Source organism: Muntiacus reevesi, chromosome 6 (genome assembly GCF_963930625.1).
Source record: "Muntiacus reevesi chromosome 6, mMunRee1.1, whole genome shotgun sequence".
Taxonomy (NCBI): Eukaryota; Metazoa; Chordata; class Mammalia; order Artiodactyla; family Cervidae; genus Muntiacus; species Muntiacus reevesi.
The window spans coordinates 25,748,550-25,770,540 of NC_089254.1; the positions used below are offsets into that span (position 1 = coordinate 25,748,550).

The following is a 21,991-nucleotide window of genomic DNA, read 5'->3' on the forward strand; positions in this document are numbered from 1 at the left end:
TCTGACTCTGCGACCCTATGATTGCAGCACGCCAGACTTCCCTCTCCTTCAGCGTCTCCCGGAGCTTGCTCACACACACGTCCATGTTAGTGGTGCCATCCAACTATCTTGTCCTCTGTCGTCCCTTTTTCCTCCTGTCTTCAATTTTTCCCAACATCAAGGTCTTTTCTAATGGGTTGGCTCTTTGCATCAGGTGGCCAAAGTATCGGAGCTTCAGCTTCAGCATCAGACCTTCCAATGAATATTCAGGGTTGATTTCCTTGCAGTCCAAGGGACTCTCTAGAGTCTTCTCCAACACCACAGTTCAAAAGCATCAGTTCTTCAGCACTCAGCCTTCTTTAAGGTTCAGGGTGGTTTAAATGAATTTAAATCAGCTTTATGGAGTCAAAGGAAGGAAAAATTTAAGTTCTTCTATTTGTTTCCCAAAGCCCACAGACTCTACCAGAAAAACTGTCTTTGGTGATCAATGTAACCAATAATGAGAAAGGGGCAGTGAAGATAGAATCACAAAAGCTAGGTATCCCCCATTGCTGTGCCAGAGCAAAGTTTAACATTCTTCCGGGTGGGATTGACATCCTACACGTGAAGTTGCATCAATATGACAAAGACTGTAAGTGCTACTTACAGACATTCTTCCATCCATTTTCCAAGACCTCTCCAATTTCTTTTCAAGAAGGCTCACAGTGAAAATTGTATTTTAATACTTGAGTTAGCTGACCAGGTGATCAATAGAATTGTGTATGTGCATACAAAGAGTTTAAGGCACAGTAAACCAGATAGCTTGCTAATTGGCAGTGGGTGTCAGTGTTATTCCTTATTAATTTTGGTTTGGCCAGACAGTACAGAAATGGCAGGACGTGGCAGTACATACTCTGCTGAGCAAGTCGCAATCTTTTCTGGCACTACCTGACAAACAAGTATCAGTGAACATCTTGGAACTGAGCATTTTCATAAAGGAGCTGGTATCATCAGGAAACATGTAGACATATGTTACTAGGACCAGCCTGCCTTAGCGAAGCCTGCAGAAAAGAAGCAAATAGGAAAATATTAGTGAAAGATACCTATTCCTGATGAAGTTTCATATAAATTCCTGCAGAGTTTCCCATATACTTAAACTGTTATTATAGGCTGTACTTTGGAAAGAGTCGGGTCACACATATCTGAGAGAGCTATTCCACATTCTTTTTTGAACCCCGAACTACTTGAGAAGCCCACATATTTGACTGGTTGATTTTAGAGCACAAAATGGTACAGCCGGCAGCCTTTCCCATGGGTGGAGCCTGCAGGCCCAAACTCCCACAGATTTCTGTGCAGGAAAAGGAGGAACAAAAGAAGCTGAACAGATGATCAAAGCAACATTTGTTTCCCCAGATCTGGCAATTGTTGTTCATATGTCCACCTGCAAGTGGTTTTGGTCAACCATTTCTTGGTATGAGAACTTAATTTCCACATAAACTGTCTCTGGGTAGCAGTGGAATGGGGTGTCCTGAATATTAGCTTAACTGCTGTGACTATGAGTATTAACTGAGATATGTAGTTAAACATGGTTCCATTTTTGTCACAGTTTTTCAAGTCTCAACTTTTAACTAAATTGACACATATGAATTGGTGGGAGATTGTCCCTATGCCATTTTCTTTTTGTGAAAGCCTGTGCTTTGCACTACACTGCTTCGGGATCTCATTCAGAGGAACAGCATGAACAGGCTTCAACCATTGTTGTGATAGTTGTAAATGGTCAAAATTTGCATTCTTAGAATTTTTCCATTCGTGAGGTTTGCAAGTTATTCACTTAAAACATTCTTAAAATGGATGGCTTCTTGTTTGTAAGCCAGATGATAGAGAAGCAACCAGAGAGTCCTGTTACTGAACATAAGAAGATTATTCCTATTTACCTGTGCCATAAGTAATAGCATCTAAAGTGAAGATTTAAGCAACATGCTTAAACTTTTTAATGGTCTTGGTATTTAAAAAAAGGTATTTGTTAAAGAAATTTAATTACAACTGAACAAGAATATGTATTGCTTAAATAAATATAGTTATCGTACACATTTATATGAGCTGAGATTTATATTTTGAAATGGAATCTTCTGTGTCCATGTTTCTTAATAAGCTAAAAACTATTTCTAAAAATTTCATGAGTTGATAAATGCTAAACACAAGAAGGAATAACTGTCAAAGAATAATTGAGAAAGACACTGAGGAAAGAATGAGTAGAACTTTGTAGATTGATAAGACTAGTTAATTTAGATGTGGAAAAGTTCCGACAGGGCATTTGGTATTAGAATAATAGTGTGTGTGTGTGTGTGTGTGTGTGTGTGTGTGTATCTTGGCATGTATTTGAAATCTCAGACAAATAGTGGGTGAGTCCAAGTAAAGTTATATCTGTTAAGAAAATAGGATTTGATAGGACTTGCCTGCGACTGTACTTCCAATGCAGGAGATGACGGAGTTTGATACCTGGTCAGGAAACTAAGATCCCACATGCTCCATGGTGAAGGCAAAAAAAAAAGAAAATTGGATTTGTTCCCTGGTGGCTCAGTTGGTAAAGAGTTTGCCTGCAATGCAGCAGACCTGGGTTTGATCCCTGGGTCAGGAAGATCCCCTGGAGAAGGGAATGGCAACCCACTCCAGTATTCTTGCCTGGAAAATCCCATGGACAGAGGACCCTGACAGCCTTCAGTCCATGACACACACACTCATAAGTAATGCTACAGTCAAAGAGTCGGACACAGCTGAGCAACAACAAATGCTAACGCTACTATTTGTTATCATCAACTTCCTTCTAAGTTGTGTATCCCTGGCCACCTGTTCTAAGTAATTTGTAAGGACTTTGCGTGCTCCTAGACAAGAAATGTTGTGAACGGTGATGATTCCATTTCCTCATTGTTAAAGCTGCTTGTTATTTTTCCCTGTAAGTTGATTATTTCTCATTGTGATAACACAACAGCTGTTGACAGTGACCTTTCTTTCGTATTTTGTGATGTGTAGGTGACTGTAACTTGTTGAAACTCAGCCCTGGTATTGAGTTACTGTTATTGTTCCTGGGGAGGCTTATTAGCCTGTCACCAAAGATGTAAGAAAAATCCATCTTCCCTTTTGGAATACGATGAGCCTTTGTCACCCACAATGCAATTAGTGTTAAAAATAGAAAGAATGGTTATGATATGATTATGATTAGACAGAGATGAGCTATTGTCCAAGTAACAGGCGCTGATCCAGCAGGCCAGAGATGACCCACACAGAACCACCCGTTTGCTGATTGCCGCTTCTCTCTGGGGCTGATGAAACATTCATGCCTGCGCTCTCGTCTCGGCAAACACCATTGATTTCTTGTGTAAACGCCGCTATATTTAGTCTAGACAAATGGAATGTGGATTGCTGCCGAGTAGATTGGATGGAAGACTGGGATCTTGCCTGCCGCTTTCTCTCGGTCTTGGGCAATTATTTATAATCAAGAGCGGTTTTTGTAAGTTGAGGGTGATTTTTCACAATTTAGTGATTAGTCTCTGAACAAAGGCAAGCAGTTAGACACAATCATTTCTGTTGGGATAGCAGGTTAAGAAGTCAAATTACCCTTTGAGTCTTAGACTAGCTGTGTCAGAGAGTTCTGGGACTCTTTTCTCCTTATCTTTTTTGTTTTCTTTTCTTGGGGAGTGGGGAATTGATCATTATAGTTTACAGGTAATAAGAATGCCAGGAAGGAGAGATCCCAGGCCTCTTGAAATTTTACATTTTGCATTCATAGGGTTAAATATGTTTATTGAGATGTCCATGTAAATACTGAGGTTTTATTCTGGTGTTTTCAGTGTAGAAATGAAGTATATCATTAACGCCATTGCTTTTGATTGGAATAATGCCACCTCCATAAATTAATACTCAAAATCTCATGTTACTCCGGAGCCTTAATTGACAGTTCTACACTGGACAGTGTGACCAAAGTTCTTACAGGCCCTCATTCTCACTTAGTTTCAAACTTGTCAAAGTTAACATTTTTTCTTTTGCAAATATCATGTTTTAGAAATATTGTTCAGCAAACTATGGTTTATTAATAAATCATTTTCCCATTTTCATTAAAATGACATGTCAGTACAATAACTGCAAACTCTTCTGATCTATATGTTGAAAACTCACCAGTGTTGTCAACCAAGATTGATAACAGGTTGCCCGCATACCAGTGCACAGTCATGCCTCTTCACACAAACCTCTATGTACACACAATTCACATGGTAAGCAAGATATTAATATTTCATTTAGTGTTTGAAGCCTTAATTTCTACTAACAATTTCTGTTAGCCTTTCTTGACTTGCTGAAAATAACTCTTAAATTCACATGGAATATTAACTTCATAGTTTCCAACCAGCAATCTGCAAATTTAAGTTACTCAGGGTAGGAGTCGGAGCATTAGATGCAATTGTAAAAATATGAAAAAGTAGAAAGGGGGCAATTACTCATATTTCTACCTAAAACACAACTTTCTTTTGTTCTTTATCTCACCAGTCTTAGCTAGTAGAATTCAGAGACTAATACCATTAAATCTCCGGTACAATATATGCTCAATGAAGGCAAGAATGTTTTTGTCTTTTTGTTTTACTAATTAACCCAAACATGTAGAATCAACTTGGGAATTTAAGGTTCTCAATAAATGTATATTGACTAAGTTAAATTATAGTTAAAGAGTTATCATAGGGTATATGTCACTTTTATTGTTGTTCTTTCACTTAATGTTGTAACAGCATTTTTCCTGTTCCCATAAACATTGTTTTCAATGATTACATATTTTCTATGAAATAGATGTGACATATTTTACTAGACATCTCCTTGTAATTGATGATTTCAGTTAAAATAATAATACTTTAGTTAACAATATGACGTTGAACTGTTTCTTCCTGTGTTAATTTTATTTCCTTAAGATATATTCCAAGAGTTGGCAAACCTGAATCAAATGGTAAAAATATTTAATTCCTCTTGCTACCTATCACCAAATTGTGATATCACATATCACTTTTTCAGAAGTTTTAAACTGATTGGCAGTGCCACTTGCAGTATACAATTGTCTGCTTGGTCATATGTTCGCCCTGTTGGACATACATGTATGCATATATATGAATCACGTATATGTTCCCTTGTCTGTCGAATTCTCCAGGCAAGAATACTGGAGTAGCCATTCCCTTCTCCGGGGAAATATGATACTTAATAATTAGAAAATGATGCCTTATTTTGATTTAAAATTTGCATTTCTTTACTTTAGTGAAGGTAGATTTTTTTATTTGTTTAGCTCTATTTGTTTTCTTGCCTTAAATATTTTCTATAAGTTTTAGTGTTTTTATTTTCTAATATTTAATAGAAACCATGCACAATTTTATTTTCATATTTACTCTTAATATTTTTGTTTGGTTATTCTCACAGTCTTCATGATTTAGTCTAATACACAGTAAATTCCACTTTTACATAATTTAAAAAAGCATTTATTGAGAAGTATGCTGTGTGTTGTCAGTCTTTGAATTATCTTATTTAATCGTTTTAACAACTCTGTGCTGTTACTGTTAATGGTAATTATCTCCATTTTACATGTGAGGAAACTGAAACCCAGAGAACTTAAATAACACACTCAGAATAACACAGTTACCCAGAAGGTAACACATCCTTTTATATGTTATGGGAACAGGCATTTAGATTTAAAGCAGAGTTTGGAAATTGGCAACCTGTACGTCAAGGTCCATTTACAGAAACATGTTTTTCCAGTTCCCATAATTTAAAAAAATTTCCCAATTATTTAATTGAAAATTAGGTGACTTCTGTCTACACTGGGTCTGTATTTTCTTTCTACCCACCATTTCCCACATATTAGTATGCATATTCATACTTTTTCTTTGCTAGGTTCCATAGCCCTACAAATACATTATTTTATAAGCTTTACTTCTTTATTTTATAAGCTTTACTTCTTAAGGAATGTATCTTCTGATTACAAACAAAAATGTTCGTAAGTGTACAAATTTGTTTGTGTTAGAAGTTTTCTAATATCACATGACATCTTTTCCTCAATAGTGTTGCATTTTTTATCTTAAGTCAACTTGAATTTGACCAGTGGTCCAGTAGAATAAGTGTTATAAACGAACAACTTTGATACCTGTGAATCTTTGGAGTCATCTCTTTGAAAAGGGGAAATGTGAAAGATTTAATGGCAAAGTACAAAGTGCTAGCTGAAAATCAGCATTTTATCAAATCTAATGTACAGAAGACCTTTTTATCATCCTTGTAAAAAAACAGAACTAAATTTATTGGTGCATTGAAAGAAATCTAGTAGGGTAAAGTGTCTTTCACTTCTAATTTGTTTCCAAATCAGTGTGCTAATCTTCTGTCCTCCTTTTTTTTTGGTTTCTCCAGTCGATGTGAAGTCAGAGGTTCCTGTGGGCCTGGAGCCCATCTCGCCTTTAGACCTAAGAACAGACCTCAGGATGATGATGCCCGTGGTGGACCCTGTTGTCCGTGAGAAGCAACTGCAGCAGGAGTTACTCCTCATCCAGCAACAGCAGCAGATCCAGAAGCAGCTTTTGATCGCGGAGTTTCAGAAGCAGCATGAGAACTTGACACGGCAGCACCAGGCTCAGCTTCAGGAGCACATCAAGGTAGCAAGCGTTTCTTTGTCTCTAACTGTGACTCTGGGTGTTTGCGCCGTAACGTGGGCATAAGAGGGAGCACAGGGGTGATGTTTCATTCTGAAAAGATACGGATTCATGGCTGGGAGGAAACTGGGGTTGTACCAGTGAAAACCTAGGGTAAGTAAAAGGAATTCTGGCAGAAATCCTGCTTTGCTTCTTGGAGAGGGGCCTCTACAACTCCTTTATCAGTTAGTTTATAGAATCAATATCTGGGAATAGTAACTTCTTACCCTTTTTAAGATTCTCTTCTACATAATTTTGTCCATTTGCTACATCTACTCTCCATCAAGAAGAACCATGAGCCTGAGGAGACACATTTTATGTGTCTAAAGAATCTACAGACTGTTTACCAAAGAGGATAAATTAATCATTTTATGTGAAGAGAGAGCCTTTTTAATTTTTTTTTATTTTTGTCTTTGGTCTATAAGTAGATGTCCTGGATATGCCCTAATCTTCCTTATGGAAAAGACTTCATAATGTATACATACAAAAAAATAACATAATGAAAAGCTGGATAGAATTTTATATATATATATATATATATATATATATATATAATATATGTAAAGAAACTGGTACAGATGCTTTCAGTGTTTTTATTTAAGTCTAATAGATTAGATAAGAATTTATTGAAAGACTTTTGGGAGTAGTTGATAATTTGAGACCCAAGTTATTTAATTAAGTTATTCTAGGAGAATTATGTCCATATCCCAGAATTTTTTGAGATTGACTATTTTAAGATCATTCTAGATGTGTTTATATCTATTTAGTCTCTTGTATCATCAGAGATAAGTATTACTTCAGTTTAATTTGTAAATGTCTTTCAACTTCTTGATGAAGATATTTAAAACAAAGCTATTTTGGTCTGATTTAATAGATGCTTACTTTGAATTTATTATGACAGTAATATGAAGCAGCAAATATTTATAATAAAGTTTTTTATGTCTAACTCCTTCAAAAAATGACTCAACTATGTTAATGTATTATTGTAATAAGGTAATTTGATATTATTTCATATTTTATTATATTGTGTATATAGGCACTTGATCTTTTACTCACTTGCATATCAAGTACAAACACATTTACTTGGTGTTAATATAGGTAATTAATCTATGTTAGTATTATAAACTTTTACCGTACTGATTATTATAGTGTCTGAGAAGGTCAAGATGCGTTTTCCTCCCTATGTTCCTTATTTTGTAACTCCTCAGCCAGCAGGCCTATTTTATCTTATTTTTTAAAAAAAGCTCTTTGATATCTGATATAAAGGGTAATGTGTTTTTCCTTTAACTAAAAGAACTTTACTAAAAGAACTCTTCCAATTATTGATCTGTTCAGTTCAGTTCAGTCGCTCAGTCGTGTCCGACTCTTTGCAACCCCATGAATCGCAGCACTCCAGGCCTCCCTGTCCATCACCAACTCCTGGAGTTTACTCAAACTCATTGAGTCACTGATGCCATCCATCCATCTCATCCTCTGTCGTCCCCTTCTCCTCCTGCCCCCAATCCCTCCCAGCATCAGGGTCTTTTCCAATGAGTCAGCTCTTTGCATGAGGTGGCCAAAGTATTGGGAGTTTCAGCTTCAGCATCAGTCCTTCCAATGAATACCCAGGACTGATCTCCTTTAGGATGGACTGGCTGGGTCTCCTTGCAGTCCAAGGGACTCTCAAGAGTCTTCTCCAACACCACAGTTCAAAAGCATCAATTGATCTGTAAGATACCTTAAAAATAAGAATGAGGATTTTAAGTCCCATATGGAATCATGGCTATATTTTGCAATGTAGGAAACCTTCATTTAGTTTATAGACTTTTTTTTAAATGGTTCTTAAACATTATTTCAGTTTGACCTTTGAAACAGTAATAGTAACAGTGATGTCTAGATTCATTTCTTCAATCATTCTAGACATCTTAAGATGGCAGTGATGAATGAGTAAAATTTATATTCTTTACCATACTTTAAGATTTGCATATCTAGTTCATTTTGCCGTGTTATGGAAGCCATGTTGCCCTGAATATTGGATAGTACTAATAAGTTGCAGTTTCATATGCATCTTTTCATTTATGTTTGATGCTTTTGATAGTTGTAAAGATCAATATTAAAAATTTAAAGTAATTTGATTTTACTCAAAAGTTAATAGTAGCAAGTAGGTAATTGTAACTTTGCCCCCAAACAAAGTAGTATATAGCAGGTTTACTGACATCTGGAAAATATTGGAAAAGGGGGGAGAAAAATGATTCTGAGATAGCTAAATGGAAAACTTAGTTTTTGGAATGATTTTCTAGAGTAATAAGTTGCTTTTTCAGAAACTAAAGACATACTTAAAATTTCCCTTTAAGTTTAAAAAGTGTTTTTGCTTTCATTTCTTTTTAACTTTACTGTTTTGTATTATATATTACAAGGCTAAAAGTTGATACTTTTAACATTCATTTATTTTTTTTTAATAAGAAAGACACAGCATGATGCTTTACTTATTTATACTAGTGTTTTAAAAATTTGGCTTTCATAATCAACCTCTGTTGAATTAGATGCTATTGTCCCATTTTTCCACCTAGTAGTCTGAGGCTCAGAGAAATACTGTAGGGTCACATTACAGGGTCACATAACCAGTAAAGATTTGTAATCTTGCCTTGTCTGCCTCCAAAGCTGCTACTTCATTCCGCCTCTGTGTTGGACTAGAACATCTGAAATTGGAGGAGTGAATTTTTTTTTAAACCTCATTCTTGCAGTCCTCAGCAATGAATGGTAGCTGTGCCAATTAAATTCTGTGCTTTTCTAGATGCCTAAGAGAGAGTAACATTCATTTCCTTTTGGGCTTTGGGTGGCACACTAAATCAATGTGACCAACCCCAGCATCTGTATAGAACTAACATTTAAGGCAAAGTTTAAGCAGAATTATGAAGTTTTTTGTTAGAAAAGAGAATTATTATTATTAAGAGACTAATAGAGCACATCCAAAATGCCAGAGATTGTAATACGGAAGGAAACCAGAAATGCTTCTAACCATGTCCTGGGACGAGAGAAGCTATCCTGTTTGACGTGCAGAGTTGGCTTCCTGTTGCTCCACAGTAACTCTCATGCCATTCCACATAATTTTTTTTCTGTTACTTTTCAATGTAAATTTCAGAGTCTTAGGCACCTGTCTCATGTAAACAGCGAATTATACTAACTTCATTAGTATCAAAACAAAATTAATATTGTTCAAACTTGCAACCTAAATTTCATATGCAATTTGAACATAATGCATGAGAGATTATTACTCTGTCTTATATCTGAGGAACCCATACTCTGAGTAGCTTATTAAGTTGTCTAGATCTTGTATCTAGTAATGTCAGAGCCTGGTAGAAGTCAGTCTCGAGTTATTTCTCAGTGGGCACATTTACGATTATTCCTCAATGTCTGTTTCACAGTCTGAGAAAATTGACAACTCAAATGGTTTTTAAGAATGTTTTATATTCATGTTGTACATTATTTAGAAGTTAATTCAAGGGATTCAAACAGCCAAACAGTAGTGTATCAAAGTGTAGTCTTATGGAAGTGATTTCTTCTTAACCAGTCTATAGCTGAGGAGTTTTGTATGCTGAGTGAACTAATTAATTAGACTTTGCTATTTTGAGAAAATAGCTTGTGGTGCATTTAGGGATTGTATTCATCTATTGAAAACCTTCTCTGTAAGGTTTTGAAACTTTTAACCTTCATTTTATTTCAGATGTATTTTCCCCAAAGTAATTCATATCTCACTATTCTACTCAGTTTGATTATGTTCCTACTGTTTCTTAGTATAAGAAGTTAAGATTTCAGTTGTTTATGTTTTGAGGGACTTGGTAAAACAGACTTCTGGGAAATTCCTGGCTTTCTTCGCTGTATCCTATATTTCAGATGCACAAAGAAAAGTCACTCAAGGAACTGAAGATCTGAGTGAATTTGGTAATATTCTGATAGGACGGCATAGGTAATGAAGCTACCTAAAAACTTGCTTGTTAATGACAGTAAAACAATGGCATTAGTTGCTTGTCTTTAGATTTAAATAATATAAAAAAAAAAAAAGAAGGGGGTAAAATGTAAAGTAAATAGAACTAAGTTCCAAAAGCTCATAACATTTCGATTTTGGTCATTGATGACTATGAAGCCTAAAGAAATTGCACACTCTCATGTCTTTCTCTTCTCGCAAGTTGCAACAGGAACTTCTAGCCATAAAACAGCAGCAAGAACTGCTAGAAAAGGAGCAGAAACTGGAGCAGCAGAGGCAAGAACAGGAAGTAGAGAGGCATCGCAGAGAACAGCAGCTTCCTCCTCTCAGAGGCAAAGATAGAGGACGAGAAAGTAAGAGGCACCAGGGTAAAAGATGGATCTCTTCCCTCATCTTTAGCTGACTGTCATTAAGAAAGGAGCCTGATAAAGAGTGGAATTAAACTTGTCAAAATTGTCTGTGTTTAAGTAAAAGAATAAATTATGGGCCCAAATGTAAAGCTTTGACATTCACATGTCAGCTCTCTGCATTGTCTACAGTCATCTTCGGAAGTAAACTTAACCTTGTTTGGCAAAGATGATAATGTTTTTTATTTTGCACCTTAAAAATAACATTATGCTAAGGCAATATGGCTATGCCACTGTGTTTAACAATAAACATACTTCCACATTACTCCACCTTCTTCCCATTCAAGTAGTGATTGCTCTTTAATAAATCAAACCTTGTCTCGTTCCAGACTTTGGAACGATTTAAAGTAGAACTTGTGTTTAAAAAAAAAAAAAACTATCCACAAGAGGGAGACAGATCCAAATAATTCCCCTGCATGAGGTCAGTTCAAAATCAGGTCGTAGCAAGGTTTGAAATGTGATGACTTGAACTGAAATTGTCAGCATTATTTATTTGTTTAATGCTCAAAAGAGTTTTTTTTTTTTTGTTAGGTTTTGAAAACTAGAAATTCAGAAGAGCTCATTTTAATGTGTTTAATCACTTATATGGTCCCCCAAGATTCCTGACTTTTAAAAAACGGTGCTTCATTCCTCAGCAGTATTTTTTAAAGCTTAGGAAAAAACTACTATTAATTCTGGGAATCCCCTTTCTGTAAAAGCAATTAAATCATCGGAGGTCTTTTGAAAATTGGCAGTTGAAGCAGTAGTTATGAAACATTACTATGTCATTTTCTAAAGCCTGTTTAGACTCTCGTTTTTTCTTTTAATAGGAAAACTCATATGCTGTGACCAGTAATATTCCAGAGGCAGGAAAGGACAGAACCCCAAATCACCATCTGTTTCTGTGTGTGTGTGTTTCAGGGGCAGTGGCAAGTACAGAAGTAAAACAGAAGCTTCAAGAATTCCTGTTGAGTAAATCAGCAACAAAAGACACTCCAACTAATGGAAAAAATCATTCCGTGAGCCGCCATCCCAAGCTCTGGTACACGTATGTTCAGCGTTTGGCTTTCTTCATCCCCAGGGGTAAAGATCACAGGTTCTCAATTCAGTCGACCTGGGCACAGATCCCTGGCCTGCCAAGTTCTGAGCTATATGGCCGAGGGCAAGTTCCTTGAATTCTCTAATGCTTGGAATATTTCTCTGTAAAAAAGAGGATTTCTGGAAAGGTCCTGTAAAATAATGTGGTAAAGTACGTAACAGAGATTAGCTCTGAAATAAGTGTTAGTAAGTACCACCTTGAGGGCTAGAAAGTATTATGCATGTTCTTTGCAGAATGAATAAATGATAAATATAGGGCGGGGCATAGAAATTAATTCATATTTTGCATTTTTCTATTCTCAGATGGTACATCTGATATCTTTACAATAATTACTGAAGATTTGGCTGGTTGAGATTTTATTTAACTTGGCTTGATATAAGATGGAGATCTGAGTTACTTTTTAAAAGTCCAGAAGATTTTTGACAATTAAAAAAAAATAAAAAGACGAAGGAAGAGAAGGGAAGACAAGAAAAGTAGCTGACTGATACATCTAAGTTTTCAGTGACCAGTTTACCCCTGCCCACCCTGAAAAATGAGATTAGATTAGTTTTTAACATATAAATTGACTGTAATACATTGTGGTATTACAGTTTTTTATGCAACCTTGTTTCTCCAAGTCAAGTAAAGAGATACTATGCAACACACAATTCTTTCTGTAAAGTATGAGGGAGGTGACATTTTTAAAAATCAGGAGAAAAACTGATAGGCAAAGCATATTTCAATATAGACTAATAGATTATACTTTCATCTCTGTCTTATCTGTCTTCCCTGATGGCTCAGACAGTAAAAGCGTCTGCCTACAATGTAGGAGACCTGGGTTCGATGCTTGGTTTGGGAAGATCCCCTGGAGCAGGAAATGGCAACCTACCCTAGTACTCTTGCCTGAAAAATCCCATGGATGGAGAAGCCTGGTAGGCTACAATCCATGGGGTCGCTAAGAGTCAGACACGACACAGCGACTTCGCTTTCACCTCTCATATTTATAAAATATGTTTAGGATTTTATACTTGCGTATTTTTAATTACTCACATCATAAGGATAAGGGAGTAAATGCTTGATTATTTGATACTCTGTTATCTTGACATTTTAACATGCCAGGAGTTCTATTTTAAAGAGTTATTGTTTTTCTAATTCTGTCTTATAAGTATCTTCCCATTTCTGCATCCAAAAACAAAAAGGTAAATAAGGCAGATTCCAGAATGCTATATAAATAATTTTTAATGGTTTACGTAATTTTTACCATGCATATCAATTGACTTGAAAAACCAATCCCTGAAGAAAATTTCCACATGTTCAATCAACATCAAAATATTGAAAAACACATTTTGTTTTATTACCTAAAATTACATATATAATTTATAGCTAATTCATATCCCTTCTAAATTAAAGCCTCTTTTAAGAAAAGATCATTCCTTTTTTTAAAAGTGGGAAGCAGCTACATGCAAGCAACTTGTCAGCTGAAAATTCTTTAGCTGTTCCCTTGGATATATTCGACATGGCTCTCCAATGTTACTTGCAATCTTTTTTTTTTTTTTGGTACTGAACAGTAGGATCCAACTCCTAGATAGCCAGCCATAAGTCATTAATTTGTGAAATCTGAACTTAATACTTTTTTTTGCCAATTGTGATCTGATGAACTAGCTAATTCTTGAGACTGTTGATTTGAAGAAATAATACTAGTAGAATCATCATGGTGGTGATACTATGTCCTATCTAATGTCTTATTCATATATAATGATTATAGATGTTTATATTGGCTGAGTAGTCTATGTTCAGTCCTGAACTATTCTCCAGTGACACAACTGTATCTCTTTCACTTGTATTAATTCGGGAAAGACAACACATTTTGAGAGTTCACTTTCATACAAAGAAGAATGTGTCTTCAGTCTTTACCTTGGAACTGCTGTCGAAATCAGGAAACCTGGGTCTCTTGGCATAGTACTGTCTCTCCATGTGCTTTCATGGACTACCTAGCAATTTTGAAAAATGAAGTCCTTCTGTATGTTTACTTTTACCTTGGTTGTTCTGCAAGGCTGACCAAAAAGGATTCAGATGATGACTTTTCCATTAAAATGGCTCCTAAGAAAACACACATAATAATCTCAGATACCAAAACTCAAGCTCTTTGTAAATTCTCTCCTCTAATGAAGCAAAGTTTTCTATGTGGCCACATGACCAAACACACAGTGGGCATTCTTGGGCATCCTGCATCATTCTACAACATACTGCTAAAGTGGACTTGGTTATGTGAGGCTGTGGTTTGTACACGCTAAAAAGCAAGAGCATAAACACAGCTGAGATACATGTTGCAGCACACGCAACCGATTATTGCTGACTAGTGTGCAGCAAAAACTCCGGGACAAATGGTGAGCGCTCTTTTCTTTTGCAGGGCTGCCCACCACACATCTTTGGATCAAAGCTCTCCACCCCTGAGTGGAACGCCTCCATCCTACAAATACACATTACCTGGAGCACAAGATGCAAAGGATGATTTCCCCCTTCGAAAAACTGGTAAGTAAGTTTCACAAGAAGACTTCACTTGCTCTCCCATAGCATTCCTGTAGTTTTATTTTGCCATATGTCTAGGGGAATGTCAAAGGATTTGTAATCATAGCTATTAGACTCTCCGACCTCTGCCCTCAGCAGAAGCAAATATGTATGCGTGATACACACACACTCCTATTTCTCTTAATACATCAATTCATTCGATATATTATCAAAGTAACTTTTTGATTAATCACATTTAGATTTTAGACAAATTATTTTCTTATTAACAATGAAGAGGAGAATTAAATAAAATAGAAGTTTGATTTCTCAGAAAATTTAAATCTTCTCCATTAATGAGGACCTCTGTAGTTTCCTCCATTATCTGGATTTTTATTGAGCCTTACTCATTTACCAGAAAAATGGAAATAATATTCTTCTTTTTCCTCACACTTTTAAAAACCTTAAATTGTAATTGTTTACTAAAACAGACAAGGCCAAGGCTTACCTTCTGAGTAAGTGACTTGCGTAATGTCTCACAGATTATAGAAGTCATCGTGAAGCTTTGTAGCTAATAATCTCATGTGATTGTATTAAAATTTGCTTAGGGGAACTGGGATGATGAATCTGGAATAAATTTGGAATTTAGTCAACAACTCTATGGCTTTAAGGTCTGTATTTGTTTTCCCATATTCCTTTTTAGCTCTCTGGCATGTGCATATCTAATGTGTTATATGCTCTATTCCTCTATAATAAATGTATTTAAACTTTAGCTAGGCATAGGCATAAATAGTATTTGTATACGAGATGTTATAAATCTTTTGATATTTTCTAAATATAGTTCTTAAGAGAAAGTTTTAAATTAAAAAATATAACTAATATTGATGTAAAAGATATTCAGAGCAGATAGTTTGGTTCATTGTATTTTACTCAGATCTACTTGAATAAGTGTAGGTCTGTGTAATTTGTATATAAAATCTACAGAACAAAAATGATTTTTAATAATTACATTCATTTTCCCAAGCAATTTTGAATAATTGAAAATAGATTGTAAAAACACATGCTGAAGCTGTTTTCTGTCATATAATTTACTTCCAGCATAATGAATTTCTAAAAATAAAATCAATCATTAGTAAGAATTTGCTCTATCATCTAGCCCATATTGTACCAGGCACTGGGGAAGGATGGCCAAGTATTGCAAAGCAGTTCGTACCTTTTTATTTTAATAGACCAAAGGCTTTTGTGTTTCTACTGTAAGATACTAGGTAGAGTAAAATATTTCAATAAAAGGAAATACAAAGGAAAGAATGTTTTATGTAATGCATGAGAATTTCACACTGTTATCTACCAATCAGATCACTTTTCATATAAATAAACTTCTCTGGGATAAAAGGAATAAAGCGAATAGTGAGCCTCCACATATTTCTAAAATGGCATATAGTTTATGAAAATTGATCCATAAAGGACATGGGTTTTAGAATGTGGGGACTTTGATCTGCAGTCTTGACATTTAGTTGCACCAATGGCATGTGTAGGAACTATTGACAGAGATTATGTGAATATTGCCCCAGGTCTCAGGGCAATGACTGGCATTCAAGAGCCTGAGGAGTCACTAAAAGGAAAGAAAACATGAGTCCCCTTTTGGCAGGAGGTTACTGATGAGTGATACAGTTACATTCAGGGGGAAAGACGTCTACCCTGCTGTGCACATAGCCTTTGAATATATTCTTACCACTGGGAGATTGAAAACTACTGCAGAACTGACACTGACTTTGAAAAGTAGTGGCATTTGGAGCCAGTAAGCACCCAGAAAGCACATTTGATCTTTGTCAATACTTAAAGACGAGTACTAAAAACCCATTCTTTGTGTCCCACTGTTCCCATGAGAACAATTTAGGATTTTTCCTCTGAAGATTGAGTAGGAATTTATTCTTGTAGAATTTCTCAACCCACAACAAAATTCAAAGAGAAACCCTGCTTATATGTTACAAAATTTTATTCCACTCTTCTTCTGTATCTCTTTATGTGATAGGTAATAATAGTGGAAGGTTGCAGCCCCCATCTTTTCTAGTGAGGTATTTTCTGTATTTGCCCAGTATTTTAAGTTTCTTCCCTTTATATCAAATATCTGTTATTTACGAAGTGTCAAGGCTGCTGACCTGCAAAACCAAACATTTCCAGCATTGTGTCAATAAAGTTCTTGAAAAGCCATTAATACTTTTACATCTCTATAGGGGTTTCAAAATATTCCTTAGCTCAATTCCCATTGTCTGAGAAAAGTGTGATGTAATTAAATACAGATGTTTTCTACACATTATCTAAAATACTTAGAGATACCATTCATTAATTACAAATAGGCGGAAGTCTTCCAACTTTTGTAAATATAATCTATTTGGTATATTTCCAGTTCACTGTGAGAAAGTTTAGATGTATATTTGCACTAAATAGAAAGGCACTGAAGTACTGTAATCGTTTTTACTTCAGCATTTGTCGTATTTTAATGACTCAACAGTTATTACAAAAAATAAGCAATAAAATATCATAACTAGACATATGTGAAGATTGAGGAAACTGTTTAGGATAATCTTCACATAAAGCTACATCATATTAAATAAAATCAGGAGAAGTGGCATTGATCATATAGTATAAATACCAGGACAGCTGTAATAATCTCGCTTTTCTGTGGATGCCTGGTTATCACTCTCTGAGGTCTACTTGAATGGCATTGAATTCAGTCTTAGATTTAAAAGAAGTTGTTAAGTGGATTCTATCTTTTTGATCTGCATATAACACTAATAATGCTTTAATACTAATAATACTAATACTACTAATAATAATACTTTAATAATAATAATAATAATAATAAAAATAATGCTTTCATTTTCTTTTTAACCTATGTTGGTGCTGAATTGCCAGAATACACTAGCAAGATTTGAGGAACTAAAGCTGGAACCAGAGTCAGGAAAGTCCTAATGACCTTAAAATGTATCAAGTGGCCCCAGGGGTGTTCCCAAAGCTGTGAGCTAAATTCAGAACCTCTCCTGACCTCTCAGGACTCAGCCAGACAGGGGAGCCTTGGAACAGTCAACCACAGAAGTCTCATTTGCCTGCAGAAATCTGACCTTTGTCATGCAAAGTGGACCTTTACTTCCTTCCCCTAAGGAGAATCATAGTTGCTCATACCTTTTGGGCTTTTTGGAAACCTCAGAATTCTGTGAATGGTTAGCTCTACTCAGTTCCTATTTCAGTTTTCTTTGAAATACAGGAATTGATAGTCTTCTGCTCTTTTCCTAACGGTGAATGTCAAAGGCTTTCAAATGAAGTTGAGAATAAGAAAATTGTTTTTAATTTTTATGTATTGCCCACACTTAAGTAAGTGCTTCCTTTTAGAATTACCCTGTGATGGCCTCTGTTCTATAACACAAGAATTTGTTGATTCTGAAATTTGTATTATTTTGCTGAACTTTAGGTTTTATTGGCTGCAAATTATATCATGTGGTAGTAGGTGATTTTTTTTTCCAGTATAATACAGTGCTGGACTGATAATAAACTATAAAATAGGGAAAGGAAGCTTTTGGGTCCAGCTATTTCTAAAATAGAACATATTTCCCACAGAGATACTACATATGCAGTGATTTTGAACTGACCTTCAAAACCATTTGAACTGGATTCTTTTCCAATGACTGTGTGCATATGTTTCATAAAATATTATGGTAAAAAATTCTAGAGGTTTTATGCTCCATTATATTATTGGGGTCTGACCCAATGAACTTTGCCTTGCTTTGAGTGTTACAGTCTTTCCATTTAATACTTCTGAACAAAGAGAGCTGGCTGGCCAGATTTAACCTCTTAAAGAGCACAAGCCATGTAAAGCTAAAGCTTGGCTTGGGCTAGTAAGGCTGCTCCAGCCTCACTGAAATCTTCTTTTTAATGGTCAGCAGCAGTAGAATAAGACTCAAAGATGGAAGGGGTCCAAACATAAGTTAAGGTTTTGGAAGGCCAATGTCATTTTCCACACTGAGTAATTGGAAACAAGGCAGAGATGAGACATATAACTTTATAAATCTCCCTCAGTATAGCAGTTAGAAGTTATGTAGTGGTACCTTGGTGAACTTTTCAAGTTATTATAATCCAGAATTTGTACAAGGAGATTTTTAAACAGCGTTTTAACATCTCTCTTGATCTGTTTTTCTCTCTTCCTTTTTCTAGTTCTCTGTCTTTCTCACAACACACAAACACGTGTGCATGTGCACACATGGACATGCACACACGTTTCTGCACAGATAGCACTGACATTTATACAGATATTCACTCAGAATCTTACTCTAGATTGACTAGAACTGGGGTATTTCTGTGTATCTTAGTTCTCTGGCTTAGTTCTGTTATAGTGCCTCTTGCTTACAATGACTGAAATATACTCTTTCTGATCAGTCTTACAACAGTTTTTCCAGAATTGGAAGCACTGGGGCTTCCTAGGTGGCACTAGTGGTAAAGAACCCATCTGCCAATACATTAGACTTAAGAGACATGGGTTTGGTCTCTGGGTCAGGAAAACACCCTGGGGGAGGGCATGACAACCCACTCCAGTATTCTGGCCTGGAGAATCCCATGGACAGAGGAGCCTGGCAGTCAGACACAACTGAAGTGACTTAGCATACATTCACGTGGCACAGTAACACAGGCTTTGAATGCACTACTGGATTGAAATATAGATGCTCAATCTAAGGAAATTTTTAACCTCTTTAGGTCATCTCTCTGTCATCTGTAAGATAGGAATTATTGTTGCTTGAATAAATGTTGCTTGAATAAACATTGAATAAATGTTGCTTGAATTGTTGGTTCACACAGTTATTTTGAGGATTCAATTAAGTAATGCATGTCATGCACTTAGAATCATAAGTAAGATTAAGGAAATGGTTAAATGGATGGAATGTTCTTTACTGCCGCCCCACCTGGGAAGCCCCTAATTTTATGTTTCTAGTTGATAAAAAACTGAATTTCATTTATTTTCATCAGTGAAAACTGAATCGCTTATTGTTGTGGAAAGTCTTTTTAAAGACTTGTATTCTGCCACCTTATTGATAAAATGAGGAAACTGAGGAGAAAGAGAGAAAGTATTCACTGTAAGCTCTCTGCCTCTTGAAATGCTAAATGTCAAGATGGTAATAAAGGTTTTTGTTAACTTGGCACATTATCTGGCATTTGGGAGCCTAGTATGGCGTACAAAAATAGCAGCGGACTTGTTTCTTTCCTATAGGAAGAGCTCTTATTGATGCTCTGTGCTCACTAGGGTCACACAGAGTTTTAATTTCTGCCATTGACTTCATTTTTAAATCAATAAACTTCTAAGTTTTAGATTTACAGAAAAATTGACCCATAGTACAGACGGTTCCCATATTACTTTCCCCACTGTCCCACCGTCTCCGCACTTGTTAACATCTTGCGAAGTGTGGTATTTTTGATGCAATTAATGAATGCCTATCAGTACATTATTGTTAATGTACCCCATAATTTATATTAAGGTTTACTCTTTCTGCTTCCCTGGTGGTTATTTTGACAAATGCAAAATGTCATGCAATGTACCCACTGTTACAATATAATGCAGACTAGTTCACTACCCTAAAATTCCTCTGTTCTCCATATATTTACCCCTTCATCTTCCAATTCCTGATAACCACTTATGTTTTCACTGTCTCTATGGATTTGCCTTCTGTAGAATGTCATATATTTGAAATCGTACAGTATGTAGCCATTTCAGACAAACTTCTTTCACTTGGCAATATGTATTTATGACCTCTCCATGTTTTGTGGCTTGAGAGCCCTTTTTAGCACTGAATAATAATGCATTATATGGGAGGAGCCACATCTTGTTTAACCATTTACCTGTTGAAAGGTGTTCTGGTTCCTTCCAAGTTTTAGCAATTATGAATCAAGTGGCCCTAAACATTCACATTTAGGTTTTTATGTGGATGTATGTTTCCAGCTCAGTTAAATGAAAGCCTAAACATGCAATAGGTGGATTTTATGGTAAGACTATGTGTGATTTTATAAGACACTGTCAAATTGTATTCTGAAGGAGCTGTACTGTTTTGAATGCTGACCAGCAGCGGATCAGATCTACCGGCAGTGGATCAGAGTTTGCCAGCACTTGGTATTTTCAGTTTAGTGTTTTGAATTTTAACCATTCTAATAGGTATATAATGGTTTTTCATTGTGGTTTTACTTCCTAGTGGTAGTATGGTATAATCTTTCTCATCCTTTTACTATTAATCTCTCTGTGTCATTCTTTTTTAAATTGCTTTCTGATAATGTATGGTGGTGGTTTAGTCACTAAGTCATGTCCAACTCTTGTGACACTATGGACTGCAGCCCACCAGACTCTGCTGTCCATGGCGATTTTCCAGGCAAAAATACTGCAGTGGGTTGCCATTTCCTTCTCCAATAGACAGTGTACAGTAGGGTCTTTTTTTTTCCCTTAATCCACTCTGACAGTCTCCTTTAATTAATATGTTAGATCAGTCCCATTTAAAGTGCTTATAGATATAGTTGGATCAATATCTGCCATGTTTATAACTGTATTCTAATCATTATACTTAATCATTTTGAAAAAAATCTCCCCCTCTTTATTCTCTGGTTTTAATTGAGCTTTTTTTTTTTTTAATTTTTTTTTAACTGAGCTTTGTATATGATTCCATGTTTTCTACTGTCTTAGCATATCAATTGTACCTCTTTTAAATTTTTTCTTTGATGTTTTCCTTAGAGTTTGAAGTACACATTTGTAGCAAATCTATACCCACTTTCAAATAACACTATACTTGCTCTATGGCTGTATTTACCTTAAAACAGAGTATTCCCAATTCCTCTCTCCCATCTTTTATAATTTTGCTGTCATTAATTTCACTTTCCCAGATCACTGAATACATTGTTGATATTTTTATTTTGAATAGTCAGATCAATTAAAATAAGAAAATTAGAGGAAGGTTCAAAAGAGAAGGAACATATGTCTGGTTACTGTTAATTACTCAGTCATGTCCGACTCTTTGTGACCCCATTGACTGTAGCCCATCAGGCTCCTCTGTCCATGGAATTCTTCAGGCAAGAATATTGGAGTGGGTAGCCATTTCCTTTTTCAGGGAATCTTCCCTACCCAGGGATGGAGCACAGGCTTCCTGCATTGCAGGCCAGTTCTTTACCTTCTGAGTCACCAGAGAAGCCCTAACATATATATACACCTATGTTTGATTCATGTTGATGTATGGCAGGAACCAAGACAACCTTGTAAATCAATTATCCTCCAATTAAAAATAATTTTTTTTAATGAGAAAAAGAAACATTTTATTTTACCTTCATTTATTTTTTCCTTTATATAGCTTTGAGTTTCTGATTTATATCCTTT

The 21,991-nt window shown here is 35.7% G+C and overlaps 1 protein-coding gene across 10 annotated transcripts in view; it reads left to right on the top strand.

The window, feature by feature from the left end:
* The window catches only part of HDAC9 (histone deacetylase 9), a 912,538-nt gene that overhangs the window by 458,217 nt on the left and 432,330 nt on the right, over positions 1–21,991 (top strand). For 6 of the 10 annotated variants that reach the window (XM_065939953.1, XM_065939948.1, XM_065939946.1 and 3 more), the window contains 4 exons: positions 6,385–6,626; positions 10,829–10,994; positions 11,934–12,060; positions 14,501–14,622. In XM_065939953.1, coding sequence (XP_065796025.1) covers positions 6,385–6,626; positions 10,829–10,994; positions 11,934–12,060; positions 14,501–14,622 — 657 coding nt within the window. The remainder of the gene's footprint in view (positions 1–6,384; positions 6,627–10,828; positions 10,995–11,933; positions 12,061–14,500; positions 14,623–21,991) is intronic. The other 4 variants (XM_065939945.1, XM_065939952.1, XM_065939951.1 and 1 more) reach the window with 2 other exon arrangements.